The sequence below is a fragment of the Oncorhynchus mykiss genome, chromosome 16, assembly GCF_057628025.1.
Source record: "Oncorhynchus mykiss isolate SJ-2025 chromosome 16, ASM5762802v1, whole genome shotgun sequence".
Taxonomy (NCBI): domain Eukaryota; kingdom Metazoa; phylum Chordata; class Actinopteri; order Salmoniformes; family Salmonidae; genus Oncorhynchus; species Oncorhynchus mykiss.
This window is the reverse complement of record NC_143037.1, coordinates 42,198,617-42,211,261: the sequence shown is the minus strand read 5'-3', so window position 1 is coordinate 42,211,261 and position 12,645 is coordinate 42,198,617. Positions and strand designations below refer to the sequence as shown.

Genomic DNA, 12,645 nt, shown 5'->3' with positions numbered 1-12,645 from the left:
TGCCTTTTACAGAGGAGTGGCTTCCGTCTGGCCACTCTACCATAAAGGCCTGATTGGTGGAGAGCTGCAGAGATGGTTGTCCTTCTTGAAGGCTGTCCCATCTCAACATAGGAACTCTGGAGCTCTGTCAGATTGACTATCGGGTTATTGGTCATCTCCCTGACCAAGACCCTTCTCCTCCGATCGCTCAGTTTGGCCGGGTGGCTTTCGAGTCTCATAGCAAAGGGTCTGAATACTTATGTAAGTAAGGTATCTGTTTATTTTGTATTTGTAATACATTTGCAAACATGTCTAAAAACCTGTTTACGCTTTGTCATTATGGGGTATTGTGTGTAGTTTGACGAGGATTTCTTACCCCTTTTAGAATAAGGCTGTAACATAACAAAATATGGAAAAAGTAAAGGGGTCTGAATAATTCAAACACACTCCCGGTGGTAGTATGCACCCTTTCCATTTGTTAACCAAATCTTTGAAGTAGTAGAAATGGACTACTTCAAAATGGAGATAATCTCAATGGCACTGCCCTTGCCCTCAATGATGCAATAATGGGAAAGATAGAAAGATGTGTCGTCTAACTAAGTCTATGGTTGAGAAATAAAGAACATACATTATATATACAAAAGTATGTGGACACCACTTCATATTATTGGATTTTGCTACTTCAGCCACACCCATTGCTGGCAAGTGTATAAAATCGAGCACACAGCCTTGCAATTCTCCATAGACAAACATTGGCAGTAGAATGGCCTTACTGAAGAGCACAGTGACTTTCAACATACAGCACCATCATAGGATGCCACCTTTCCAACAAGTCAGTTCATCAAATTTCTGCCCTGCTAGAGCTGCCCCGGACAACTGTAAGTGCTGTTATTGTGAAGTGTAAACATCTAGGAGCAAAAACGCTCAGCTGCAAAGTGGTAGACCACACAAGCTCACAGAACAGGACCGCCGAGTGCTGAAGCGTTTAAAAATAGTCTGTCCTCAGTTGCAACGCTCACTACCGAGTCCCAAACTGCCTCTGGAAGCAACATTAGCACAAGAACTGTTCGTCAGGAGCTTCATGAAATGGGTTTCCATGGCCGAGCAGCTGCACACAAGCCTAAGATCACAATGCGCAATGCCAAGCGTCGGCTGGAGTGGTGTAAAGCTCACCGCCATTGGACTCTAGAGCAGTGGAAACGCGTTCTCTGGAATGACAATTCACGCTTCACCATCTGGCAGTCCGACAGACTAATCGGAGTTTGGCGGATGCCAGGAGAACGCTTTGTGCCTTAAATGCATATTGCCAATTGTAAAGTTTGGTGGAGGAGGAATAACGGTCTGAGGCTGTTCTTCATGGTTCAGGTTAGGTCCCTTAGTTCCAGGGAAGGGAAATCTTAACGCTACGAATGTTCCAACATCTAGTGGAAAGCCTTCCCAGAAGAGTGGAGGCTGTTGCCGCAGCAAAGGGGGACCAACTCCATATTAATGCCCATGATTTTGGAATGAGATGTCCGACAAGCACATACTTTTGGCCATGTCGTGTACCTAGGTCTACACTATACCTTTAGCCCTACTCACATCTAGTCTCCAGGGTTGGGGTCAATTCCATTTAAATTCCAGTGAATTTAGAAAGTAAACCTTAATTATAATTCCACATTTTCCTCCTTGAAAAGCATTGAAGATAATTGGAATTGGATTTTCAGTATACTTCCTGAATTGACTGGAATTGAAATGGAATTGACTTCCAACCCTACTGACCCTTATCCACCATCCTGACCACTGTGCGCTCATTTAGTTTCACTTAAGGGACAAGTTCACTTTTTAATTTTTTTTTACCAAATCTGTATTTTGGATGTATATCAAATGTTAAAGGGAAAGAAAAGAGAAATGGGGATACCTAGTCAGTTGTACAACTGAATGCATTCAACTGAAATGTGTTTTCCGCATTTAACCCAACCCCTCTGAATCAGAGAGGTCCGGGGGGGCTGCCATAATCCACATCGAAGTGTCGACTAGCCCACCAGCGATAGACTTCCCCATTTACATCCAAAACACAGATTGGTAAAAAAAAAGAAAAGAAAAGAAAAGTGAACTTGTCATTTAATCCATATAGCGAAACAGAATGTTAGCTCATGGGATCAGGATCGTGGAACGAGGCTAACTCCCATCCTAAAACCAATCTATTTACATAGAAATTCCTACACAGCTATAGTCTTGTCACTGCAGTTATTATTACTGTATAGTTACATAGGTATTGGGGCGATTTAAGGCACGGTACCCATTATTATGAACATGACATTACCAATAGCGTATCCAACATATTATTTTAATAAAATGTGCATTGCAATGAAACAGCAGAAAAAAAACACAGGCCTATTTTGCACATTGATTAGGGGAAGACACTGCATAGTAACATTATAATAAATAAATGATCATCAATAACACAAAACAGTAATGTATTGATTTCGTTTTAAGGGGAAATCAAACCATTTAATTTATTCAATTCTGCTATTTTGTTATTTTTGGAATGGAAAAACAAACAAACAGTATTTTGTTGGCCTTTCAACTCAAATACAGTAAGAAACTAATGGGAAAAGGATGAAAACAAATGAAAAAAAGGGGGGAACAAAAACAACTTCAATCAGAGATCCATTCCTTCCTACACACAGGTTGCTCGGGATCAGCAGGCTCGCTCGTGTTCATTAGGCTCGTGTTCACAGTAGGAATCCGTTTTGCCACGAAAAACCTAAACAAGGCATTTCTTATTTGACAAGTTCAGGTACTGTAGTACCTCCCTGTTTCACTTATTTTCTTCCGTTCCTAATGAACATGACATAGGTCGATGGAAGAAGATAGATAGCCAGAGACCACAAGTCACCACGGTAGGGCCTACATTCTGTAACCTACTCCCTGGGAGCCTGTATTGGCACCATTAAAACTAGTTTTCTGGTCATTTCTTTCAATACAAGCCAGATGATGTTTGTACCACAAAAATAATAATAAGTAGTAGTTTCACCATAGACATACAGTATATTTTGTACATTCATAAGATGAGTTTCAACTACTCCTTTGGGGGGTAAAGAGCATCTATGTGCCAAATACCAATACTATCGGATGGTGTCAAATACTATGGAGTACAGATACTGCCATTATATGTACCTCTTATTTCAAGTTAACAGCTAGTGTTCAACCAGATCACTTTTGTGTATTCTCCTGTGCATGTTGTACTGTAGGCCCACCGTGTGTGGATAACCACCTCCTTTAAACACAATCCAAAATCAATTTGTGGGTTTTTAGACATGAATGGTTGGAATGGAATTGTGATCATATTCACAGTAAAATAAAAGGGCTGAAGTAAAGGTGATTTAAATAAAATCAACAAACATAAAATCAGGAATGAACACACAACTCCAAAGTATAACATATAAAAACTACACGCGTAAGCCTTGCAGCGTCAATTTGGCACGCCTGCGTCTAAAATGGCACCCTATTCCCTCTGTAGTGCACTACTTTTGACCAGGGCCCATAGGGCTCTGGTCAAAAGTAGTGCACTACAGAGGGAATAGGGTGCCATTTGGGATGCAAACCCACTTGTCATACAGAATCTTTAAAAACCTCACAGTGAAAAATTATGCCCCTTTAAAGATAAAGAACAGCATACACTTAGCCTCACACGCACACACTTATTTCATATAAAACATCTCACAGCAATGAAAACACTCACTCCGGTACCATGGTAGCGATGCAGTTATTTGTCTGTCCGTCACTAATGTTTCTGTTTTGGCTTGTACCAACAAAAAAAAATACATCTAGAGAGGGAATGTCATTGATGATACATAGGAAAGAGAAACCACACCCTTATGTGGATTAGAATTAGCCTGCACACAATAGAGGCCCTGAAAGGAACACAGAAATCCAGTCCAAGGCTGCTCTGCGTGTGTGTGGTCTGTCTTCGTTCACAGTGCACAATCAAATACAAGATGTCTCAGCTCTCTTTACGTATTAGCAAGCATATCAAAGTCAAAAACAATAATGTATTCGCCGCTATCAAAGACAATGACGTTGTTTTCCGTGGCCCTTGTTGTCAAAAGTGACTAAGAAAGAAAAAGCTGAAAAAAACAACAGGTTTGCGGTTGTTCGATCCGCAGTCATTTCAGTTGTTCCTTCTGCAGTCATTTCAAACAGAAATAGGTTGATGTGTGTAGAGTCAGTCCCTCATAATAAAACATTTGTTCTTTGGTCATTGTCATCCTTCTCATCCTTGAATATTTCATATAATACATATGTAGCTTTTGTTACAAGGTCATCATGACAACAAAAAAATCCTTCCATTTCAGTGAAAAATAAATAATAGCTCCGGATGTGAAGTATTTGTTGTGTAGCTCACAACAAAACAAATATAGCCTTTTGTTCAGTAATTTCCTTCTAAGGCAATAGGTCTTCACTATAATTCACTCATTATATCTTTCAAGTAGCTTCGTGTCAAAAGCCTTGAAGTGAGAACAAAATACCTGGTTTGCGTCACATTTGGCACTGTATTCCCTATACAGTGCACTCATTTTAACCAGGGCCCTAAGGCCTATACAGGGAGCCATTTGAGACCCAAACCTAAAGTAGTGTGTATAAGAATACATGATTGCACACACACACACACACACAAACACACACACATTTCCTTCAAGGCTTTGAACTGTTTCCTTTTTCTCATCTCTCTCCCTCCTCTCGCTCTCTTTTCTTACACACTCACTCCCCCCTCTCCCGCTCTCTCTCCCTCTCCATCTCTCTCCTCTTCATGTATTAGCAGCCAGCGGTAGTCCCGTGGCCATCCGTTAACTCCCCTTGGTACCATTGGGACCGCTGGTCAGGAAGTAGGTGGTCATCTCTCCTTTCCCCTTCACCTTGACCAGGCCTCTGTGGTCCAGCTGGTAGCCTTTGTTTACCAGGACATGGTACAGGTCTGTGGTCACCTGGGAAAAGACAACACAAGGACACGTAAGTGTGTGTGTGCACGCGTCATTCGACACAGAGACACTCCACCTCCTCTCCACAGACAATGTCAGCCACAGCTACTCAGCAGCTATCCTATTGTTTTCTGTTCTATCTAGGATGATCAAGGCAATACACTGTGGAAGGAAAAGTATATGATGACCATTGTAGCGATAGTTGAAGTGGAGAACTTGGTATCTGGTTACAATTCTTATTCCTTGTAATAAATCATAGTTGCAAAATACTGCGCAGCAGTAGGGTTTTATATACAGCAGGTGGCAGCACCGATCATAGAGGACGGAGGGGACACAATCTATATTGCTATATTGAGTTCATCATATACTATATATACAAAACTATGTGGACACCCATTCAAATTAGTGGATTCAGCTATTTCAGCCACACGCGTTGCTGACAGGTGTATAAAATCGAGCACACAGCCATGCATTCTCCATAGACAAACACTGGCAGTACAATGGCCTTACTGAAGATCTCAGTGACTTTCAACGTAGCACCGTCATAGGATGCCACCTATCCAACAAGTCAGTTCGTCCAATCTATGCCCTGCTAGAGCTGCCTTGGTCAACTGTAAGTGCTGTTACTGGGAAGTGGAAACGTCTAGGAGCAACAACAGCTCAGCCGCAAAATGGTAGGCCCCAAGCTCACAGAACGGGAACATCAAGTGCTGAAGCGCGTAAAAAATGTTTTGCCTGACCTCGGTTGCAACACTCACTACCAAGTTCCAAACCGCTTCTGGAAGCAACACCAGCACAAGAACTGTTTGTCGGGAGCTTCATGAAATGGGTTTCCATGGCTGAGCAGCTGCACACAAGCCTAAGATCACCATGCGCAAGGCCAAGCTTCGGCTGGAGTGGTGTAAAGCTAACCGCCATTGGACTCTGGAGCAGTGGAAACATGTTCTCTGGAGTGATAAATCACGCTTCACCATCTGGCAGTCCGATGGATGAATCTGGGTTTGGCGGATGACAGGAGAATGCTACCTGTCGAATGCATAGTGCCAACTGTAAAGTTTGGTGGATAACGGTCTGGGGCTGTTTTTTCTGGTTCGGGCTAGGCCCCTTAGTTCCAGTGAAGGGAAATCTTAACGCTCTAGCATACAGCAGAAATGGTTTGTCGAGATCGGTGTGGAAGAACTTGATTGGCCCGCACAGAGCCCTGACCTCAACCACATCGAACACCTTTGTGATGAATTGGAATGCCGACTGAGAGCTAGGCCTAATCGCCCAACATCTGTGCCCGACCTCACTAATGCTCTTGTGGCTGAATGGAAGCAGGTTCCCCAATGTTCCAACATCTGGAGGAAAGCTTTCCCAGAAGAGTGGAGGCTATTATAGCAGCAAAATGGGGACCATCATCCAATGAATTACATTGACAGATCAATATAGCATTTAAATATGTTTTAAATGGGTGAACATTGTATGACTCTCAATGACATGTCTAACATACAGTGGATACCAAAGATATGTACAGTAATTCTTAAAAGCAGGCAAAGTAGGTGTATCTACCTGTATGCAGTCTGGGACTCCTGTGCTGTCCATACGACTGGCCACGTTGACAGTGTTCCCCCAGATGTCATACTGGGGCTTCTTGGCCCCAATCACCCCTGCCACCACCGGACCCATGTTGAGACCTGCATGAGGAAACAAGACACAGTCAACCTGCCTGCCTGTATTGCACCACTTCACCCATCGAGAAGTAAACCTGTACATTTTGTCCTAGATGCCTGCAACATGTGCCGGCTTTTGTTCCAGTACAACATATCTGATTCAAATAGTCAACTAATGATAGACTACTGCAGCCCTAACCAGAATTGAATCTTACTCTTTTTTAATTTTTTTTATTTCACCTTTATTTAACCAGGTAGGCTAGTTGAGAAAAAGTTCTCATTTGCAATTGCGACCTGGCCAAGATAAAGCTTAGCAGTGTGAACAGACAACACAGAGTTACACATGGAGTAAACAATTAACAAGTCAATAATACAGTAGAAAAAAGGAGAGTCTATATACATTGTGTGCAAAAGGCATGAGGAGGTAGGCGAATAATTACAATTTTGCAGATTAACACTGGAGTGATAAATGATCAGATGGTCATGTACAGGTAGAGATATTGGTGTGCAAAAGAGCAGAAAAGTAAATAAATAAATAAAAACAGTATGGGGATGAGGTAGGTAAAAATGGGTGGGCTATTTACCGATATACTATGTACAGCTGCAGCGATCGATTAGCTGCTCAGATAGCAGATGTTTGAAGTTGGTGAGGGAGATAAAAGTCTCCAACTTCAGCGATTTTTGCAATTCGTTCCAGTCACAGGCAGCAGAGAACTGGAACGAAAGGTGGCCAAATGAGGTGTTGGCTTTAGGGATGATCAGTGAGATACACCTGCTGGAGCGCGTGCTACGGGTGGGTGTTGCCATCGTGACCAGTGAACTGAGATAAGGCGGAGCTTTACCTAGCATGGACTTGTAGATGACCTGGAGCCAGTGGGTCTGGCGACGAATATGTAGCGAGGGCCAGCCGACTAGAGCATACAGGTCGCAGTGGTGGGTGGTATAAGGTGCTTTAGTGACAAAACGGATGGCACTGTGATAAACTGCATCCAGTTTGCTGAGTAGAGTGTTGGAAGCAATTTTGTAGATGACATCGCCGAAGTCGAGGATCGGTAGGATAGTCAGTTTTACTAGGGTACGTTTGGCGGCGTGAGTGAAGGAGGCTTTGTTGCGGAATAGAAAGCCGACTCTAGATTTGATTTTCGATTGGAGATGTTTGATATGAGTCTGGAAGAAGAGTTTACAGTCTAGCCAGACACCTAGGTACTTACAGATGTCCACATATTCAGGGTCGGAACCATCCAGGGTGGTGATGCTGGTCAGGCGTGCGGGTGCAGGCAGCAAACGGTTGAAAAGCATGCATTTGGTTTTACTAGCGTTTAAGAGCAGTTGGAGGCCACGGAAGGAGTGTTGTATGGCATTGAAGCTCGTTTGGAGGTTAGATAGCACAGTGTCCAAGGACGGGCCGGAAGTATATAGAATGGTGTCGTCTGCGTAGAGGTGGATCAGGGAATCGCCCGCAGCAAGAGCAACATCATTGATATATACAGAGAAAAGAGTCGGCCCGAGAATTGAACCCTGTGGCACCCCCATAGAGACTGCCAGAGGACCGGACAGCATGCCCTCCGATTTGACACACTGAACTCTGTCTGCAAAGTAGTTGGTGAACCAGGCAAGGCAGTCATCAGAAAAACCGAGGCTACTGAGTCTGCCGATAAGAATATGGTGATTGACAGAGTCGAAAGCCTTGGCAAGGTCGATGAAGACGGCTGCACAGTACTGTCTTTTATCGATGGCGGTTATGATATCGTTTAGTACCTTGAGCGTGGCTGAGGTGCACCCGTGACCGGCTCGGAAACCAGATTGCACAGCGGAGAAGGTACGGTTTGTTGACTTGGCTTTCGAAGACCTTTCGAAGACCTTAGATAGGCAGGGCAGGATGGATATAGGTCTGTAACAGTTTGGGTCCAGGGTGTCTCTCCCCTTTGAAGAGGGGGATGAATACAGCAGCTTTCCAATCCTTGGGGATCTCAGACGATATGAAAGAGAGGTTGAACAGGCTGGTAATAGGGGTTGCGACAATGGAGGCGGATAGTTTCAGAAATAGAGGGTCCAGACTCTGTGTGTTGTCTTTACAAAGGGACACTTTACCACACATGTAATACCACTTCATCTGGAAGTTATTGAAGGAGTGTTTGCAGGTGTACTTCATCTGTTCCCCGAGTCTCATGGCTAGTCCTACTTCTAATACTACTACTACCATCCCACCACACCCCCATCTCTACTATAGGTCCAGGGACTCACCTATCTTCATCTGGAAGTTATTGAAGGAGTGTTCGTTGATGTACTTCATCTGTTCCCTGAGTCTCATAGCATAGTCTGCCAGAGCCAGGATGTGTGATCGTCCCTCACGGTCGTAGGTAGAGTCGTTGAGGCCAGAGGCAGCCATGTAGGTACTACCGATGGTCTTTATCTTTTCCAGTTGACGGAAGTTGTCCTCACTGATGATCTGGGCGGTCGGGGGGTAGACAAAGGCGAGTTATTGGTGGAAAGGGAGAGAGTTACAAGCAGTGCCAAAATGCACACAATAACAAATCATACTATAATAGCTGGGTCGTTCCACAAATAGAGTACATTTTGCACCCCTTTGATATTTTAGGTAGAAATTGTGCACCAATATTGAACTTTAAAAGCCTGTTATATTAAATTAATTCCTGACTAAAATAGACCACATGAAACATTCAATAAATTGAGATATTTTATATGAATAAAGCGTCATGTTTTTCCGACTTCTAAGAAGATTTGAATCCACTTAACTCCAAAATTTGAAACAATTCCTTTAAAAAAATAATCCAAAACATTGAACATATAATATTCAAATCATAGTGTAGGTGAGCTGATTCTACTCTTTTTGGCAATTTTCTGGTGTTTTGAGGTGGAAAACTGAGCACATCGGGCATAACATGTCAAACCATAGATAGATAGCCTTAGGGCTGACCCCAATTAGTTGACTGGTCGATTGTCTGCTTGTTAGGCTGTTGGTCAACCAACATTGTTTTAGGTCGAGCAGTAACAAATATATATACAATACCAGTCAAAAGTTTGGACACACCTACTCATTCAAGGGTTTTTCTTAATTTTTACAATTTTTTACACTGTTGAATAATAGTGAAGACATCAAAACTATGAAATAACACATTAAATCATACAGTATTTTATATTTGAGATTCTTCAAATTAGCCACTCTTTGCCTTGATGACAGCTTTGCACACTCTTGGCATCCTCGCAACCAGCTTCACCTGGAATGCTTTTCCAACAGTCTTGAAGGAGTTCCCACATATGCTGAGCACTTGTTGGCTGCTTTTACTTCACGCTGCGGTCCAACTCATCCCAAACCATCTCAATTGGGTTGAGGTCAGGTGATTGTGGAGGCCAGGTCATCTGATGCAGCACTCCCTCACTCTCCTTCTTGGTCAAATAGCCCTTACATAGCCTGGAGGTGTGTTGGGTCATTGTCCTGTTGAAAAACAAATGAGAGTCCCACTAAGCCTAAACCAGATGGGATGGCGTATCGCTGCAGAACGCTGTGGTAGCCATGCTGGTTAAGTGCGCCTTGAATTCTAAATAAATCACCCACAGCGTCACCAGCAAAGCACCCCCACACGATCACACCTCCTCCTCTATGCTTCACGGTGGGAACTACACATGCGGAGATCATCCGTTCACCTACTCTGCGTCTCACGAAGACACAACGGTTGGAGCCAAAAATCTCAAATTTGGACTCATCAGGCCACAGGACAGATTTTCACCAGTCATCCATTGCTCGTGCTTCTTGGCCCAAGCAAGTCTCTTCTTATTATTGGTGACCTTTAGTTGTGGTTTCTTTGCAGAAATGTGACCATGAAGGCCTGATTCACACAGTCTCCTCTGAACAGTTGATGTTGAGATGTGTCTGTTACTTTAACTCTGTGAAGCATTTATTTGGGCTGCAATCTGAGGTGCAGTTAACTCTAATGAACTTATCTTCTGCAGCAGAGGTAACTCTGGGTCTTTCTTTCCTGTGGCGGTCCTCATGAGAGCTAGTTTCATCACAGCGCTTGATGGTTTTTGCGACTGTACTTGAAGAAACGTTAAATGTTCCGGACCTTCATGTCTTAAAGTAATGATGGACTCCTCGTCTTTTACCAAATAGGGCTATCTTCTGTATACCAACCCTACCTTGTCACAACACAACTGATTGGCTCAAACGCATTAACCCCTGTCAATTGAAATGCATTCCAGGTAATTACCTCATGAAGCTGGTTGAGATAATGCCAAGAGTGTGCAAGCTGTCATCAAGGCAAAGGGTGGCTACTTTGAAGAATCTCAAAAGAATCTAAAAAATCTCAAATAATACCATATGTGTTATTTCATAGTTTTGATGTCTTCACTATTATTCAACAATGCAGAAAATAGTAAAAAATAAAGAAAAACCATGGATTGAGTATGTGTCCAAACTTTGACTGGTACTGTATGTATATTTGTGCCCATCGCAGTGATTTAATCCATTGCAGAGGCCAAGACTAAAAGCACATTTTAGCTTAATCTGAAAATGTGGTCGGAGTCTCTGGAGCCTCCAGAATGCAGAGGCCAAATCGAGCTCTGTACCGCCTCCCAAATGATGTTACAATGCCGAGGGTTTTGTATAACTCAGCATTGACATGATTGGTTGACGGTAGGTGGGGGCGGTACATCCTGTAGAAAACACAAACTCACTTCCTTTACAACTCCTCCGCACTGTTCCACAAAGCGAAAGAAGTATGTATGCCCTGACTTCTGCTGAGGCCGTATCACCGTAAATGCTGCATGGCCAATGCAGACATGGCCAATGCAGACGCCCAGATGCACTTCTCTCTTCAGAATGCAGTCATTCCCGCCAATTTGTGCTCATTCATTTTTTCATAACTTCATTAAACTGTTTAATGAAAATGTGCATATGAAAACCATAACTGGCACATAGATCGGTAGAAATGGTAAGATAAATTGGAATTTCACATGAGAAAAGGTTGCAGACTCTTCGTGTAGCCTATTAACGGCAACTTCAGGAGAGTGATTGCAGAATCTTCTAAAGCCAGCAGTAGCAGAATAGTTGGGTCAGGTTACATTTTGTTCTTCGATTGGTCGAAAGAACAGACAACTAGATCAGACAACTAGATTTAAAAAAATGTATTTAACATTTTTGGTGAAGCTTGCATACAATTGCCCCTTCCTGTTTGCACACAGCAAGTTTCCATTCCCCCAGTGATGGGGATTTATGGCTGATTTAAGATGAAAACCTCAACCCTGTTACTGTCACGCCCTGACCTTAGAGATCCTTATTAATCTCTATGTTTGGTTAGGTCAGGGTGTGACTCGGGTGGGAAAATCTATGTTTTCTATTTCTTTGTGTTTTTGGCTGAGTACGGTTCCCAATCAGAGGCAGCTGTCTATCGTTGTCTCTGATTGGGGATCATATACTGTATAGGTTGTAATTTTCCTTTTGGGTTTTGTGGGATCTTGTTTTCTGTATAGTTTGTTTTGCCTTATAGAACTGTGTGCTTTCGTTTTTGTCGTTATTTTGCTTTTGGTGTCATCAATAAAAATAACGATGTACGCCTACCACGCTTCACCTTGGTCCGGTCATTCCACAAACGAGAGCCTTAACGGAAGACCAAAAACGGACCAAGCAGCGTGGCCAGGATGAGTGGACATGGGAGGAGATCATGAATGGAGAAGGACCCTGAGCGCGGGTAGGAGAGTATCGCCGTTCAAGGAACGGATGGAGGCAGCGAAAGCAGAACGGCGACGATATGAGCAATTAGAGCAACGGAGCAAGCATGAGAGGCAGCCCCAAAAACATTTTTTTATTTTTTTGGCGGGGGGGGGGGGGCACACGGGGAGATTGGCGGAGTCAGGTTTTAGACCTGAGCCAACTCCCTGTGCTTACCGTGGGGAGAGTGTGACTGGTCAGGCACCGTGTTATGCGTGATGCGCACTGTGTCTCCAATGCGCATTCACAGACCGGTGCGCTCTGTGCCAGCTCCTCGCAGTTGCCGTGCTAGAGTGGGCATCCAGCCAGGACGGATTGTGTC

The 12,645-nt window shown here is 43.4% G+C and overlaps 1 protein-coding gene across 3 annotated transcripts in view; it reads right to left on the bottom strand.

Annotated features, from left to right (window-relative positions):
* Positions 1-2,292: 2,292 nt before the first annotated feature.
* The window catches only part of LOC110491936 (adenylate cyclase type 6), an 82,566-nt gene continuing 72,213 nt past the window's right edge, over positions 2,293-12,645 (bottom strand). For all 3 annotated transcript variants that reach the window (XM_036946822.2, XM_036946823.2, XM_090202685.1), the window contains 3 exons: positions 8,840-9,044; positions 6,495-6,619; positions 2,293-4,949 (listed from right to left, as the gene is read on the bottom strand). In XM_036946822.2, coding sequence (XP_036802717.1) covers positions 4,812-4,949; positions 6,495-6,619; positions 8,840-9,044 — 468 coding nt within the window. In that variant the 3' untranslated portion in view covers positions 2,293-4,811. The remainder of the gene's footprint in view (positions 4,950-6,494; positions 6,620-8,839; positions 9,045-12,645) is intronic.